The sequence below is a fragment of the Trachypithecus francoisi genome, unplaced genomic scaffold (genome assembly GCF_009764315.1).
Source record: "Trachypithecus francoisi isolate TF-2019V2 unplaced genomic scaffold, Tfra_2.0 Lachesis_group2, whole genome shotgun sequence".
NCBI lineage: Eukaryota > Metazoa > Chordata > Mammalia > Primates > Cercopithecidae > Trachypithecus > Trachypithecus francoisi.
In genome coordinates, this window is record NW_022681465.1 from 122,949,536 (window position 1) to 122,966,689 (window position 17,154).

Below are 17,154 nucleotides of genomic sequence, written 5' to 3' on the forward strand. Positions count from 1 at the left end.
GCCTGCCACTGTTATGCCCAGACCGTTTATTCCCCGAAGAAGACCACCAGAGTCCAGAGTCAAAGCCAAGCAGCAAGGATCTTTAATGCAAGTTCGAACTTGGTCCCTCCATAACACAGCATTCCAGAGGGCCCCAAACAATGCGTGCGCTTGCTTTTTATAGCTCGAGGTAAACAGGACTTGTCAGGTTACAGAGGAACAAGGCATTTCTCTAGGCTACAGCATTACAATTGGTTTACATGTTAATGTGAAGTTATGCTTTTAGCAGCCTTCTTATTGGTTCCTGCGCTTTTACAAACGGTTGTAACCTTATTGGAGCTTCTCCAGGTGTTGTTTTTCTTAATGTGTTTGTGTCGGGCAGGCATATGGGGGGATGTGAGGTGCTCAAGGCTGTGATGTGTTTGTGTCGGGCCCAGGAAGTGGAGGCATATGGGGGGATGTGATGTGTTGAGGAATGTGTTCTTTCACCACCATGCCCAGCTATTTTTTATATTTTTAGTAGAGATGGGGTTTCGTATGTTGACCAGGCTGACCTCGATTCAAGTACTCAGTCAGGGTCTCAAGTGATCCACACACCTCGGCCTCCCAAAGTGCTGGGATTACAGGCATGAGCCACTGTGCCCGGACTATAGTCCCATTCTTTTCCCTGCCTTCATCCTCTAAAACCAGGTTCCAGCTCCCCTGCTGTATTCCTGTATTTCTCCTGGTACTCACCATGTCATTTCACTGGCTCAGGAACTCATCTACAATGCAGGGAAATTCTTCAGGAGATTGTTTTGTTGCCATTTTCCTCATGAATAATTCCCACTTTGAGAAGCTTCAGACATGACTGTAAATTTCACTTGGGGCAGGAGGGACAGGTAATGGGAGTGCTCATGCCAAGGAAAGAGGTCGATTTTCCCCTGCTTCATCCCCCATCCTGGGGGCATAAACCTGTAAGGAGGAATCAAGAGCTCCTCTATGGAGCCCATCTGGCTGTGAGGAGGGGTGGGGTCCTGGGCCTCAGCTGCTGCAGAGCCCCTCCTTCCCCTAGTGAGTAAACAGTTCCTGTTCCCAGGGAGTCCACCTCAGCCTCAGGGCTTCATCCCAGCAACTAATAAATTAGCCTAGGATTGGAGAGAGGGCGTTTCTTTTCTTTTCTTTCTTTCTTTTTTTTTTTTTAGACGCAGTCTCGCTCTGTCGCCCAGGCTGGAGTGCGATGGTGCAATCTTGGCTTACTGAAAAGCTTGCCCTCCTGGGTTCACGCCATTCCCCTGCCTCAGCCTCCCAAGTAGCTGGGACTACAGGCGCCCACCACTGCGACCGGCTAATTTTTTTGTATTTGTAGCAGAGATGGCTTTTCAAGGCAACAGAACCAGCATAGACTTCAGTGAAAACGACATAGAATTTGGAGTCAGATTAACAAGGCTGTGAGCCTTTCTGGGGGATCTTAAACCAGGCACTGTCATCTCTGAACTGCAGTGTTCTCATATGCTAAATAGGAAAAGTGATCCTGGCTTTGCAGGGTTGTAATGAAGATTTCCATTGTTTATGGAAATAGACATGTACCTCATTCACTCTCTTCTTCCTGAGTCAGTCTTGCTAATACATCTGAACTGTAATTCCCTTTCTGAATTTTGAGATGGGGTAGGATGGGGGGAATGGTGAAAGAGCGGTAGCCTTTTAAAAAATCTGATTTCGACCAGGCGCCATAGCTCACACCTCTAATCCCAGTGTGGGAGTCTGAGGCAGGAGGATTTCTTGAAGCAAGGAGTTCAAGACCAGCCTTAGCAACAAAGTGAGACTGTTCCTACAAAAAAAAAAAAAAAAGTTTTTTAAATTAGCCAGGTGTGGTAGGCCGAGGCAGGAAAATCGCTTAAGCCCAGGAGTTCAAGGCTGCAGTGAGCCATGATTGTGCCACTGTATTCCAGGCTTGGTGACAGAGCAAGACCTTTCTCAAATAAAATAAATAAAATAAAATAAAAGTCTGATTTATCCTCTGTTGTTGTTCAAGAAGTATGCTCTCAGAAAAAGCAGACTAACCACGATTGCTGCCCAAGCACATGTTTAGAAAGGCCAATCCAGCCAGACGCGGTGGCTCACGCCTGTAATCCCAGCACTTTGGGAGGCCGAGGCAGGTGGATCACAAGGTCAGGAGATCGAGACCATCCTGGCTAACACGGTGAAACCCCGTCTCTACTAAAAATACAAAAAATTAGCCGGGCATGGTGGCTGGCACCTGTAATCCCAGCTACTCGGGAGGCTGAGGCAGGAGAATGGCGTGAACCCAGGGGGCGGAGCTTGCAGTGAGCCGAGATCACGCCACTGCACTCCAGTCTGGGAGACACAGCAAGACTCCATCTCAAAAAAAAAGGCAAATCCACCCTCCAAATGATACATTAGTGCGCAAATCATTCAAAGACTAAATGTTGGTGACTTTGGCAGTGGGGATTTTTTTGAGTGTATGCATGCATGAATGAATGAAAGGCCTTCCTAAGGTCTGGCTTGGAGGCATTTACTGGGCCTTGGGGGCATTCTCAGCTCTCCTCGGATTACCCACTCTCCCTTCCCTTTGGGGTGCTTTGGAGAGAGACGCCAAGGTACTGAGACCAGCATCTTGGGAACTGCAGGACATGCCTTGCAAAGACAGATACTTTCTGGGAGTCATTTTTCTGCCTGTTCTGCAGACACTTGGTGATGCCACTTGGGGTATGTTATGCCCTGCAGTGAAAACAGTCTGCTAGCTAGACCCACATCCTGCCCCCCTACCTTGTTTTGCTATTGTGAAACCAAAGGGCTAGCCCAGTGGGGACAGGGGAGGGCGAAAGAACATAATAAGGTCACAGGGCCTGCTCTAAGTGTGTCCCCGTGTGCCATAGGGGTTGGGGGCCAGAGACAAGATCCCCCTGGTGCTGAGGAAACAGCAATGGATTTAGAGCCCCGAAGACTGGCATTTAAGTCCTACCTCCTTACTGGCTATGTAAGTTTGGGCAACTAGTTTCCCTTCAGAAGCCCTGTTGCTTCACATCTAATATGCAAGTGCTAACAAAGCCATCTCAGGGCTGGTGTGAGGAATAAATTTAACATTTATTTATCATTCACTTTAACCGTGAATGCAAAAGGGCTTAGTTGAAGAGTAAAGTAATAAAAACTTATTGTGGTTGACTTTGGCTGTGAGTCAGATGACTGGTGTGTTTGACTGTTACTGTCCATCAATATTCAGTGTCCTTCTCCGGAGTCAGGCTTCGCCATGTGACTTGGCCAAATGTGAGCAGAAGTGCCCCATCAGTTTCAAGGGGAAGTTTAAAAGCTTTTATTAGCAGTTCCCCAGCTCTCTTTCCTTTGCCCTAGGGATGGAGGGAGCATGTGTGAAAATGGGGCCCTGGGGAGTTGGGGACCGGAGTGATTAGAATGAGCACAGCTCCCAGGCTACTGCGTGATGGGCCCCTTACACCAGTTGGTTTAGGCCACTGGGATTTGGGGGTTGTTACTGCAGCAAAACCTAGCCTGGCATCACCATACAGATAGGTGCCGTTTCTTTATGCAGTTTAATAGAAAAACAACAAAACAAAACACGCACAAAGAAAACACACAGAAAATAATAGCAAACACAACACAGGCTTGGGGAGACGGCAGGCGAGCCTGAGCTGGGTGCTACTTGGTGCTGCTCTTTGGAAGAGGCCGGTAGACCCCGACCACCACAGCGTGGTCCCTCTCATAGGGCTCCAGGGTCAGCTGCTCTTGGGGCTTCAAGTTCTCCTGCTGCAACTTCCTCACCTCAGAAGCAAACACAGCCTCGGCAGATGCGGTGGAGTCGATGCAGTTGGCCTTGATGGAGATGAGAAAGTGGCCCCCGTTGCGCAGGAAGGTGTGGGCATTCAGGGCCACGATGCGGGACTGGTCGGGCTGGGCCACGTCGGCGAAAATCACGTCCACCATCCCGATAAGCATGCGGTACTTGAGCGGGTGCCGCGCGTCCTCCAGGACCGGGATGATGTTGGTGCGCTTCTTGGCCACGTTGACCAGATCGCGGCCGGCGCGGTGGGAGAACTCAACGGCGTAGACCAGGCCGTCTGGGCCAATGATGTCGGAGACGTGGGAGACAGTGGTGCCTGACGCGGCGCCTAGGTACAGCACCTTGGACTTGGGCTTGATGTGGATCTGGTCCACCCCGCCCAGGATGGCCGCGGCCAGCTTGGAGCGGAATGGGTTCCACGTGCGGTACTCCTGCTTCACGCCGCCCTCGGTCACCGTGACGCGCCTCTCGCCGTACACCGACTGGCCCGGCACCATGTTCAGCGTGACCAGCGCGTCCTCCGCCCCGCGGTAGATGAAGACGCCCTCGTGCCGGTGCGGCTCCACCGACACCACCATGGCGCCCTTCCTGCGGCGGCTCTTGCTCTTGGCCACCCCACCCCGCCGCTGTCCGCCGCCGCCGCCGCGATCCTTGCCGTCTCCGCCGCCGCGCCCCCGGCCCCGGCCGCCCCCGCCGAAGCCGCGCGCCCGTGCCCCGAAGCCGCCCTTGCCCCCCGGGCCGCCGCCGTCGCCCCCGCCGCCCTTGCCCGCGCCGCCGCTGCCGCCTCGGCCCTCGCCCCAGCCGCCCCAGCCGCCGCCCCCGCGGCCGCCCCCACCGCCCCCGCGCGAGCTCGCCGCCGACTTCATGGCGCGCCCCGGGACGGGTGCCGCGGGTTACCGGTGACTCGGGGCGGGTGTCAGGGGGCTCCGGTGGCTCTGGGTGGTCGTCCCGGCGGCTGTCCGCGGGGTTAGCGAAGGCGGGCGGCGGGGGCGGGACCGGCTCTACCGCAGTCCCCGCATCCCGGAGCCGCCCCTTGACGCAGCGGCTCTGGCGCGATTGCATCACACCCGTCCCCGCGACCCTGCGGCCCGGAAGCCCCGCTTCCCAGCCTGCATGCAGACGCAGCCTGCTCCTCTTCGCTCACCCTGCCCCTTCCCCATCTCCCGCCTTCCCAGGGACCCCTGGCACTTCCCTGGGCCACAGGGACGGGGGCGTCTCTGCGGCAGGAGATGGGGAGGTAAGCATCAGCGTAGGTCCTGGCTGTGCCACCAATTCTAGGAATATTGATCAGCAACAAAGTGTTGATTCTTCAGTGTGAATGGGGATATACAGAGCCAAAATGTCACGTTCATCCTCGAAGTCTAGTCTATGCTTCAAAATCACACTCAATCTGCAGCATTTTCTGCAGGAAAGAGAAAAAGAGGAAGGAAGGAAAGAAAAGAAAAGAAAAGAATAATTGGGCAGCACTAAGGGCAGCAACAATGAGAGGAAAAGAAAAGAACAAAAGGAAAATAAAAGAATAACTGGGCACCACCAGTGGCCCTAAGGCCGCAACGCAGAAGCGTTAGCGTTTGGTCAGCACCAGGGACAGCGACAGCAGTTGGGGCCGTTTTGGCTACTGCTGGGGGCTTTGGGGCCCACACAAGAACTGGAAAAAGCAGGATAGGTGGTGAAACAACTGGCCAGCCTTCCGTTAGTTGAAGTAAGTGTCTACTCCAGAGAGAGAGAGACAACGCGCACCTGAATTGCTGAGCATGTACCGAACACCTGGTATGTGCAGTATGACTTTCGTTCCATCCTGGACCACAGCTCTTTCCGTCTCATACTCATGGACGGCAATGCCAAGTCTGGTTTTCCCTGAGGACTGGAGTGTCTCCTTAATGGGGACCAGAATTTTATACACTGGAATGTGAACAAGAGATCAGTGAGCGAAATGTATGATTCCTGATACTCTACTTAGAGGTTTCCACTTTTGCTGTAAGTCGAATATTTCCAAAATGATGAACTATACTTGGTGTCTGTGAGGGTTAATTTTATTTGTCAACTTTACTGAGCCATGGGGTTCCCAGATATTTGGTCAAATAGTATTCTGAGTGTTTCTGTGAGGGTGTTTTTACATGAGATTAACATTTAAATTGGTATATTGAATAAAGCTGATTGCCGTCTAGGATGTGGGTGGGCCTCATCTAATCAGTTGAAGGCAGAAATAAAGCAAAATCCTTCCCCAAGGAAGAGAGCATTCTCCTGCCCAATGACCTTTTGACTGGCACATCAGCTCTTTCTGCCTGACAACCTTTGGACCAGGATGTTGGCTCTGCAGATTTTGGACTTGCTGGTCTCCATAATCACATGAGCCAATATATATCATATATATATATATCCTACAGGTCTGTGTCTTTGGAGAACCTTGAATAATAGAGATCCTGAGACAAAGACTTGAGTCCAAGTGGTTTGTGAGTTGATCTCAGGAAGCACATGTGGGGTGGGGGTGGGGGGGCAAAAACGAGATAGAAAAGATAGAAAGGTTAAGAAAGAACTGGGCACAGTGCCTCACACCTGTAATCCCAGCACTTTGGGAGGCCAAGGTGGGAGGATTGATTGAGCCCACGAGTTCAAGACCAGCCCTGGCAAGATAACAAGACCCTGTTTCTACAAAAATAAAAGAAACTTAGCCAGGTGTCATGGTGTGTACCTATAGTCCCAGCTACTGAGGAGGCTGAGCTGGAGGGGTCGCTTGAGCCTGGGAGATCAAGGCTGCAGTGAGCTGTCCTCATACCACTATACTCCAGCTTAGGTGACAGAGCGGGACCCTGTCTCAAAAAAAAAAAAAAGAGGGTACATTAATGAGTAGATGACCACAGTGGACAATGGGAGCTCAATTGCCCTGAGTACTCTCTGAGAAACTGTGTGGAAGGTATCTCAGAATTGTTCTGCTGCAGGTTGGAGGCTGGGGCATTAATCTACTGTCTTAATTTGTTTTATGTTTCTATACATGAGACTGGGTAATTTATAAAGAAAAGGGCTTTATTTTTCTTTTTTTATTCTAAGACAGGGTCTCACTCTGTCACCCAGGCTGAGTGCAGTGGCACAATTATGGCTATTGCAGCCTTGATCTCACAGCCTCAAGTAGTCCTCCCACCCCAGCCTCCTGAGTAGCTGGGACTACAGGTGTGTGCCACCACATCAAGCTAAATTTTTTATTTTTTATAGAGATGGGGTCTCACTATGTTGCCCAGGCTTGTCTCAAACTCCTGGACTCAAGCAGTCCTCCTGTTTCAGTCTCTTAAAGTGCTAGGATTACAGGTGTGAGCCAGAGTGGCCAGCCACGTTTCTTTCTATATAGGTATAAACATCATGCCTGGCAATTTTTTTTTTTTTTTTTACTTTTGAAGGGGTAAAACACCCCTCCACACCTGTGGGTGTTTCTCGTTAGGTGGAACGAGAGACTTGAGAAAAGAAATAAGACACAGAGACAAAGTATAGAGAAAGAAAAGTGGGGCCCAGGGGACTGGCACTCAGCTTACAGAGGACTCACGCCAGCACCAGTCTCTGAGTTCCCTTAGTATTTACTGATAATTATCTTTACCATCTTAAACATAAGGGAGTGGCTGGACAATAGGATCATTGTAGGGAGGAAATCAGCAGTAAGACGTATAAACAAAAATCCCTGTAACATGAATAAGTTTAAAGGAAAATGCTGTGCCTTGAGATGCATATGCAAACATCTCCATAAACCTTTTAGCAGCATTGCTCCAGCAAGTCCCACCTTATTCCTAAAGGCAGTTTTCTCCTTGCTCAGTAAACAAAGCACATAATGGGTTTTACACCGAGATGTTCCATTGCCCAGGGACAGGCAGGATTTTTAACCAGCAAGTACTTGCCTTCAAGTACTTGTTTAACAAAGACACATCCTGCACAGCCCAATATCCATTAAGCCTTGAGTCACCACAGCACATGTCTCTTGCAAGGACAAGGTTGGGGGTAGGGTCACAGATTAACAGCATCTCAAATACAGAACCAAATGGAGTCTCTTATGTCTACTTCCTTCTATATAGACACAATAACAGGCTGATCTCTCTTTCTTTTCCCCACAACTTTTTGTAGAGATGCGACCTCATTATGTTGCCCAAGCTGATTTCCAGCTCCTGGCCTCAAGCCATCCTCCTGCCTCAGCCTCCTGAGTTGCTGGAATTCTAGGCACAAGCCACCACACTTGGCACCAGGTATACTTTTGTTTACAATTGACTTGTTATTCCATAAGATGTGTCCTATAGGCCGGGCGCGGTGGCTCAAGCCTGTAATCCCAGCACTTTGGGAGGCCGAGACGGGTGGATCACGAAGTCAGGAGATTGAGACCATCCTGGCTAACACGGTGAAACCCCGTCTCTACTAAAAAAAACAAAAAACTAGCCGGGCGAGGTGGCAGGCGCCTGTAGTCCCAGCTACTCTGGAGGCTGAGGCAGGAGAATGGCGTGAACCCGGGAGGCGGAGCTTGCAGTGAGCTGAGATCCGGCCACTGCACTCCAGCCTGGGCGACAGAGCGAGACTCGGTCTCAAAAAAAAAAAAAAAAAAAAAAAGATGTGCCCTATAGTAATGATAATAATTACATCTGTGACTAGGCCTCAGTAGTAGACATGGGGCACATTAATCATTCCCATAGACTTAAAAAATGCATGAGAAATTTTGCTTATTTTCTCACACAACCATTCCAACAAACTGCGCAAGGAGTAACTAGCCATGATTGATGTGAAACCAGAAGTAATGCTCTATAACCCCATCCCCATTCTCATTATACTTTAAGCATCCATGCATGAAGAAACTTGTTTTCTCTAAGCCATGGTCCACTTCCAAAGGTAACTGACTCTAGGGATCTGGTCTCCACCCCAGTGACAGGTGCAGCTACATTTGCTCAAGAGGAGTTGGGCTATGATGCAGTAACACAGAACTCCAAAATCTCAATGTATTAATACAACTATGTTTATTTCTTATGTTTTATGTCCACTGAGAGTCAGTAGGAGGTTTGCACCACACAGCCACTGAAGAACTCAGGCCCTATCATCTTGTGGCTGCAACATGAGAAAAAAGAGGGCCTCCACTGTACCGCTGAAGAAGAGAGTGCAGATAACTCACAGCCTTTTTGTATGTTTAGTCAAGACTTTGACACAATCATATCTACTCACCACGGATTGCAGCCTTGATATCCCAGGTGTTTGGACGAACGAAGGCAAGATGGTGCACTTCCGGGTTCTTCATCACCCCCCCAACTTTTCCCGCGCGCCCGAAAATGCAGCCCGCGACCCGGGAAGGTGCAGACCAACTAGGCATGCGCCAGGTGATGTCACTCCGAAGAGACCAAGATTTACCTGGTCGCACCTGCGGAACGCCCCCCGACACGCCTGTGCCCCGCCTATCGCCCTCCCACTCCTAGAAAAGCCGCTCTGGACGAACGCCACGCACGGACTTCCCAGCTTCCGCACTGCGGTCGGGACTGTCGGAACTCCGTCTGAGAGCTCCAGGGGCGACTCGTGACCAAAATAAACTTGCAGTTTGGCTCCTACACTTGCCTACTCACTGGTTCTTTTGTGCCCACTCTGGTGGTCTTTAGAAAAACAAATCACCAGGCTCAAGCAATTCTCCCACCTCAGCCTCCTGGCTGATGACTGGCCAAAGTCAGTCACATGGCCTGCCTAGCTGAAAGGCAGCTGAGATATGTTGGGTGCCATAATTGGGGAAGAGTAAATGTTTTTACCTAGGTGTCTACTGCATAATGCCAGCTGGCACACCTGAATCAGTGTACCCAACACAAACACCTCAGGTGAAATTTACTGTTCGGCATGTATATATTTAAATTTACTCATCAAGACAAAATATAATACCTCCTTCCTAACACATGACTAAAACTCAGAATCATAGTCAACTCCCAATAATATATCTAATATAGCTGGTTAATTAATTAGAAAAAGAAAATCTCCCTTTTTCTAGCCTCTGGGCCTTGGAGAGTAGCTAAAATCCCTTATTTGGGATGTCATCATTGTTTGGCCATTACCTCTGCTGGGGGACACTTCGTCTCTTGGTGGCTCAGACTCTCACTCCATTCCCCACTGTAGAACTAGTGGCTGCCATTCAGGAAATGCTCAAAAAGCTTAGCTGGACTACTTTTGCAAAGGTCTTCTTTCCATAAGACACCTTAGAAATTCTCTGTAATTCTTCATTTTATGGAATAAGAATCTGAGATTTGGGCTGGGCGCAGTGGCTCATGCCTGTAATCCTAGCACTTTGGGAGGCTGAGGTGGGTGGATCACTTGAGCTCAGGAATTCGAGACCAACCTGGAAAACATAGTGAGACCCCATCTCAATATATAAAAAAATTTCTACAAGTATCAAACTCCTACAATCTGAAATCCCCACAAAAATTACAGTGAGTCTGTGCTCCCCTTCAATCCAGTATATTTTATTTTTTATAAACACCATGTATATTTATGTAATTAAATTGGTATGAAAATGCAAAGCAAGCCAAACAACAAAGCAAAAAAAATTGTTTTACTTTAGATGACCCCGTGTACTCTCATTAACCAGTGAAATTTCTATAATGCAACCAAGTATTTTTTTGATGTGTACAAATGTATGGGGTACATGAGATGTTTTGTTACATGTATAATGCAGTGATCAAGTCAGGGTATTTAAAGTATCCATCACCAGAGTACAGTACATTTTTATTAAGTATTGTCATCCTACTCAGCTATCAAGCATTGAATTTGTTCCTTCTATCTTACTATATGTTTGTACCTTTTTCTTTTTTTTTCTTTTTCTTTTTTTGAGACGGAGTCTCCTCTGTCACTCAGGCTGAAGCGCAGTGGTGTGATCTCAGTTCACTGCAACCTCCTCCTCCCACGTTCAAGCGATTCTTGTGCCTCACGCTTCATGAGTAGCTGGGATTACAGGCACATGCCACCATGCCTGGGTTTTTTTTTTTTTTTTGTATTTTCAGGAGAGATGTAGTTTCACCATGTTGGCCAGGCTGGTCTCGAACTCCTGACCTCAGGTGATCCGCCCATCTCAGCTTCCCAAAGTGCTGGGATTACAGGTGTGAGCCACCTTGCCAGGCCTGTATGTTTGTACCTTTTAACCCACTTCTCTTCCATCTTCCCTCCTGCCCCCATTCACCCTTCCCAGTCTCTGTTATCTGTTTTTCCACTCTCTACCTCCATGTGATCAAATTTTTTAGCTCCCAGCCAGGCACGGTAACTCACACCTGTAATCTCAGCAGTTTGGGAGCTGAGGCAGGTGATCACTTGAGCCCAGGAGTTCAAGACCAACCTGGGCAACATGGCAAAACCCCATCTCTACCAAAAATACAAAAATTAGCCAGGCATGGTGGCACATGCCTGTAGCCCCAGCTACTCAGGAGGCTGAGGTGGGAGGATCACTTGAGCCCGGGAGGTGGAGGAGCTATGATGATCATGCCACTGCACTCCAGCCTGGGCAACAGAACTAGACCGTTTAAAAAAAAAATTGTTTTTTAGCTCCCACATATAAGTGAGAACATGGGATATTTGTCTGTTTGTGCCTGGCTCATTGCACTTAAGATAATTACCTCCATCGACTGAATGTTATTTAGCCAATTTTCTAGAATATTAATCCTGGCCATTTTGGGCTGACACTGGCCAAGAAGCAAAGTCAAAAATGATGAGAAAATTAGCATAAAATTAATTATAGATGCATATTAACGTCTCTGTACCATTTATGCCCTAGTTTAAATCTGCTTTTAAAATTTATTTGAGTAAGTGTGGGCCAGGTGCTGTGCAGTGGTTCACGCCTGTAATCTCAGCAGTTTGGGAGGCTGAGGTGGGTGCATCCCTTGAGGTCAGGAGTTCAAGACCAGCCTGGCAGGCCGGGCACGGTGGCTCAAGCCTGTAATCCTAGCACTTTGGGAGGCCGAGACGGGCGGATCACAAGGTCAGGAGATCGAGACCACCCTGGCTAATACGGTGAAACCCCGTCTCTACTAAAGAATACAAAAAACTAGCCGGGCGACGAGGCGGGCGCCTGTAGTCCCAGCTACTTGGGAGGCGGAGGCAGAATGGCGTAAACCCAGGAGGCGGAGCTTGCAGTGAGCTGAGATCCGGCCACCGCACTCCAGCCTGGGCGACAGAGCCAGACTCTGTCTCAAAAAAAAAAAAAGACCAGCCTGGCCAACGTGGTGAAACCCTGTCTCTACAAAAATACAAAAATTAGTCGGGCATGCTCACTTTGTCACCCAGGCTAGGGTGCAGTGGTATCATCACAGCTCACTGTGACCTTTGCCTCTCAGGCTCAAGCGATCCTCCCACCTTGGCCTTCAGAGTAGCTGGGACTACAGCCATCTTGAATAGATGTGGCAAGAGTGGACAACTTTGTTTCTAATCTATTGAGATGCTCATGTAGGGTATTTATTTCACTCTTCAGTTTATTAGTATGATGTATTACTGTGAACTTTTGTTTTTGAGACAGGGTCTCGCTTTCTTGCCCAGACTGGAGTACAGCGGCCCAGGCTCAGCTCACTGCAACCTCTGCCTCCCAGGTTCAGGCAATTCCCACGCCTCAGCCACCCAAATAGCTGGGATGCCACTACACCCAGCTAATTTTTGCATTTTTTTGTAGACATGGGATTTCACCACATTGGCCAGGGTGGTCTCAGACTCCTGACTTCAATCAGTTCACCTGCCTCTGCTGCCCAGAGTGCTGGGATTACAGGTGTGAACCTCCGTGCCAGCCTGTGATTTTACTTCATATGTTGAATCACCTTTACATTTCTCAGATAAATCCTACTTGGTCATGTGTATAGTGCTTTTAGTATTTTGCTGAATTTAGTTTGCGAGTAATGAGAGTTTTTTGTATCTATGTGATAACTGATCTGAAGTTTTCTTATTTTATGATGCTTTTGGTTTGAATATTGGGGTAGTAATATCCTTACAGCATGAGTTAAAAAGCAATCCTCCTTTTTTTGAAGAGTTTGAGAAGGATTGGTGTTAAGTCTTCTTTAAAGATTTGATACCAGAAAAGCCATCTGGTCCTTGGCTTTTCTTTGTTGGAAATTTTTTGACTATTGACTCAATCCCTTTGCTACATAGGTCTATTCAGATTTTGAGACAGTTTAGATAGTTTGTATGTTTCTAGGAATTTGTTCATTTCATTTAAATTGTCTAATTTTTTTTTTAGCATACAATTGTATTCTCTACTCTTTTTATTTTGTAAGGTCAATAGTAACCTCTCTACTCTCACGCCTGATTTTAATAATTTGAATCTTATCTTTTTCTTCTCAGTCTAGCTATAAAGGTTTGTCAATTTTGCTGATCTTTTTTTTTTTTTTTTTTTGAGACGGAGTCTAGCTCTGTCGCCCAGGCTGGAGTGCAGTGGCACGATCTCGGCTCACTGTAAGCTCTGCCTCCCGGGTTCACGCCATTCTCCTGCCTCAGCCTCCCGAGTAGCTGGGACTACAGGCGCCCGCCATCTCACCCGGCTAGTTTTTTGTATTTTTTAGTAGAGACGGGGTTTCACCGTGTAGACCAGGATGGTCTCGATCTCCTGACCTCGTGATCCTCCCGTCTCAGCCTCCCAAAGTGCTGGGATTACAGGCTTGAGCCACCGTGCCCGGCCCCAATTTTGCTGATCTTAAGAAAACAACTTTTGGTTTAATTCATTTTCTCTACTGTTTTTCTATGCTGTAACTCATTCATGTCCACCATAATCTTTATCATTTTCTTCTTTCTGCCTTCAACATGTTAAATAGGTATTTTCCATTTTAGTATAATATTTTAATTACCTTGTCATTTTTCTTCCTATATATTTTGGAGTTTTTTTCTTGGTGGCTGCCCTGAGGGTTACAATTAACATCTTAATTTATAACAATCAAGTTCAGATTAATATCAACTTAATTTCAGTAGTATACAAAATCTTTACTCCTATTTAGCCGTCTCCTATTCCCTTTTGTAGTTTTTGTCATAAATTACATCTTTATACACTGTATGTACATCAATATAGATTTAGTTTCACTCAGTTGTCCTTTTTATTTTTAAAAATTTTAATTTTTTAGAGATGAGGTCTCATTATGTTGCTCAGGCTGTAGTGCAGTGGTTATTCACAGAGGTGATCATATAGCCTCAAACTCCTAGACTCAAGCCATCTTCCCACCTCAGTTTCCCAAACAGCTGGTACTACAGGGCATATGCCACCACACACATCTCCACAGCTGCCTTTTAAGTAAGTTAAAAACAAAAAAGACATTACTGATTTTTATACTTTTACATACTTGATTTTATAATCTTTTACACTTTTAAAATATACTTTGTACTATGTACTTGCCTTTACTGGTGTTGTGTGATTTTGTTAGTCTAGGGTCCTTACATGTCAACATTTAGCATTTCTTGTAAGGATGGTCTTCTAGTGACAAACTTTTTGTTTATTGGGAAACATCTTTTTTTTTTTTTTTTTTTTTTGAGACGGAGTCTCGCTCTGTCGCCCAGGCTGGAGTGCAGTGGCCAGATCTCAGCTCACTGCAAGCTCCGCCTCCCGGGTTTACGCCATTCTCTCGCCTCAGCCTCCCGAGTAGCTGGGACTACAGGCGCCCGCCATCACGCCCGGCTAATTTTGTATTTTTTTAGTAGAGACGGGGTTTCACCGTGTTAGCCAGGATGGTCTCGTTCTCCTGACCTCGTGATCCGCCCGTCTCGGCCTCCCAAAGTGCTGGGATTACAGGCTTGAGCCACCGCGCCCGGCCGAAACATCTTAATACCATCTTCATTTCTGAAGAATAGCTTTGCTGAATATAGAGGTCTTGACTGACAGTTTTCCTCCCTTTTGGCACTTTAAATGCCATTCCACTGGCCCTGTGAAGTGCCAGTGGAAGGTAGGATTGGCACTAGAATTCTCAGTGGGGGGTGGCATTGGGAAGAGTAACTGAATTCCAGCAAACCACATACCTTTAGATGACGGAAGGCTTCAGGCAGCCCTGTGTTTGGAAAAGCACTGAGTAGAGACCTAGGTAATAGATCTTAGTTTAGCAAACAGGTCCCTGTAAATTAAAGAATGGAATGAGGAGAATTTATATTTATGTAGAGACACTGGACCATACCAAGTCCAACGTTTTCCGACCAACTTAATTTTCCTCATTCCTCCCACTATTGTTTAATCAATTTGGGGATGTACATTTTAACATTTCTGAATTGCAATGCATCTCGCAGTCATTATTAGTCAGATGATAGTTGTGACATATTCATCACTGCCTTCACATGACTATCAGGACTCAGATAAATAATCCTGGGAACTACAGTGGAACATCAAAACACTGCATCATCAATGTTTTTGGTAGCAAAGAGGATGATATTGTCTAGAAAAGACAGATGTTAATGACTGCATCAGAAAGTATCTCAAAGAGTGGGACTCAAGTTTTAAGAGTATTTTAACCAATTTACTTCAGTTGTATTTTCCTTTGCTAAGTTTGTACATAGTGATACATGATACAAAGTCTAAAAGACTCTTTTCAGTATGAAAATTCTAACTTATGAAAGTTCTATCAGTTTAAAAGTTTGTCAAAATTTTTTAGTAGTGCAAAACTACAGTATCTTACAATCTATAGTTCTTAGAGCTATTGATATATAGTATTGTAATGTCCTAGAATGCAGTAAACAAGCTTGACGTCACAGATCACTCCATTTGTTAGGATAAATGAATGAACACCTGAAAATCGTGTTTTTTCTTTTTCTTGTCTTTTCTTTTTTTTTTTGAGACGGAGTCTTGCTCTGTCCCCTAGGCTGGAGTGCAGTGGCACAATCTTGGCTCACTACAACCTCCGCCTCCCGGGTTCAAGCGATTCTCCTGACTCAGCCTCCCAAGTAGCTGGGACTACAGGCATGCGCCACCACGCCCAGCTAATTTTTGTATTTTTAGTAGAGACGGGGTTTCACCATGTTGGCCAGGATGGTCTTGATCTCTTGACCTTGTCATCCACTCACCTCAGCCTCCCAAAGTGCTGGGATTACAGATGTGAGCCACCGCGCCTGGCAAAAAATCGTTTTTCTATTAACCAACAAAAAAATTATTTTGACTTTAGAGGTCAAATGAAGGCAAGTTTGAGGTTCACAAAGGCCCATAGACTTAAATGAGATTAAGGATTATCTGAAGTCAAATTGGCTTTGTTTCTCCAAAGGCTAGCACATTAAAAACAGGCTAATCAGCACAACCATAGTCATAGCTACTAGGGACTGGGGCAGGAGGATCACTTGAGCCCATTAGTTCAAGGTTACAGTGAATGGCCGGGCGCAGTGGCTCACACCTGTAATCCCAGCACTTTGGGAGGCTGCGCCTGGCAGATCACCCGGAGGTCAGGAGTTCGAGACCAGCCTGGCCAACATGGTGAAACCCTGTCTCTACTAAAAAAAAAAAAAAAAAATTAGCAGGGTATGGTGGCGCATACCTATAGTCCCAGCTACTTGAGAGGCTGAGGCATGAGAATCGCTTGAACCCGGAAGACAGAGGTTGCAGTGAGCCGAGATCGCACGACTGCACTCCAGCCTGGGTGACAGAGTGAGACTCTGTCTCAAAAAAAAAAAAAAGTTACAGTGAACTACAATGGCACCATTGCACTCCAGCCTGAAAAACAGAGGAAGACCTTGTCTCTATAAACAAAAACAGAATCAGAACTATACTACTAAGGAAAGGTTTCTGATATTATCTGTATTACCAAATGGTATTTATATATCTATAAATTATGGTAAGACAGTGTTTTTTTTTGTTTGAGACAGAGTCTCGTTCTGTCACCCAGGCTGGAGTGGAGTGGTGTGATCTCGGCTCACTGCAAGCTCCGCCGCCTCCCGGGTTCACGCCATTCTCCTGCCTCAGCCTCCCGAGAAGCTGGGACCACAGGCACCTGCCACCACGCCCGGCTAATTTTTTTGTATTTTTAGTAGAGACGGGGTTTCACCGTGTTCGCCAGGATGGTCTCGATCTCTTGACCTCCTGATCCGCCCACCTCGGCTTCCCACAGTGCTGGGATTACAGGCGTGCGCCACCGCGCCCAGCCGACAGTGTTTTAAAGATAGTTATGGCCTTGGGTATCTGAGATGATGATGTTCCAGTATATGAACTTATCATGATCTTTGGTTAATTTAACATACTCCTCTAGCCTTTCATTATTTTCTCCTCCACCTCACTGCTCACTGAATCCTGTTTTTTTTCTTTTTTTTTGAGATGGAGTCTTGCTCTGTCTCCCAGGCTGGAGTGCAATGGTGCGACCTTGGCTTGCTGCAACCTCCGCTTCCCGGGTTCAAGCAATTCTCCTGCCTCAGCCTCTGGAGTGGCTGGGATTACAGGTGCCTGCCACTACATACGGCTATTTTTTTGT

At 47.1% G+C, this 17,154-nt stretch overlaps 1 protein-coding gene and 1 long non-coding RNA gene across 2 annotated transcripts in view; one reads left to right on the forward strand and one right to left on the reverse strand.

The window, feature by feature from the left end:
• Positions 1–3,508: 3,508 nt before the first annotated feature.
• Positions 3,509–5,743, reverse strand: FBLL1 (fibrillarin like 1). Its single transcript, XM_033180343.1, has 2 exons — positions 5,516–5,743; positions 3,509–5,177 (listed from the first exon to the last, which is right to left on the reverse strand). The coding sequence occupies exon 2, from the start codon at positions 4,639–4,641 to the stop codon at positions 3,634–3,636; it is 1,008 nt and encodes a 335-aa protein (XP_033036234.1). The 5' UTR covers positions 4,642–5,177; positions 5,516–5,743; the 3' UTR covers positions 3,509–3,633.
• LOC117065494 overlaps positions 5,688–17,154 on the forward strand; it is a 48,831-nt gene continuing 37,364 nt past the window's right edge. Inside the window, exon 1 of the long non-coding RNA XR_004429944.1 lies at positions 5,688–5,752. This is a non-coding gene — a long non-coding RNA (uncharacterized LOC117065494). The remainder of the gene's footprint in view (positions 5,753–17,154) is intronic.

Excerpts from the sequence above, each read along its gene's own strand:
- FBLL1 (XM_033180343.1), bottom strand. The coding sequence starts at position 4,641 with ATGAAGTCGGCGGCGAGCTCGCGCGGGGGCGGTGGGGGCGGCCGCGGG.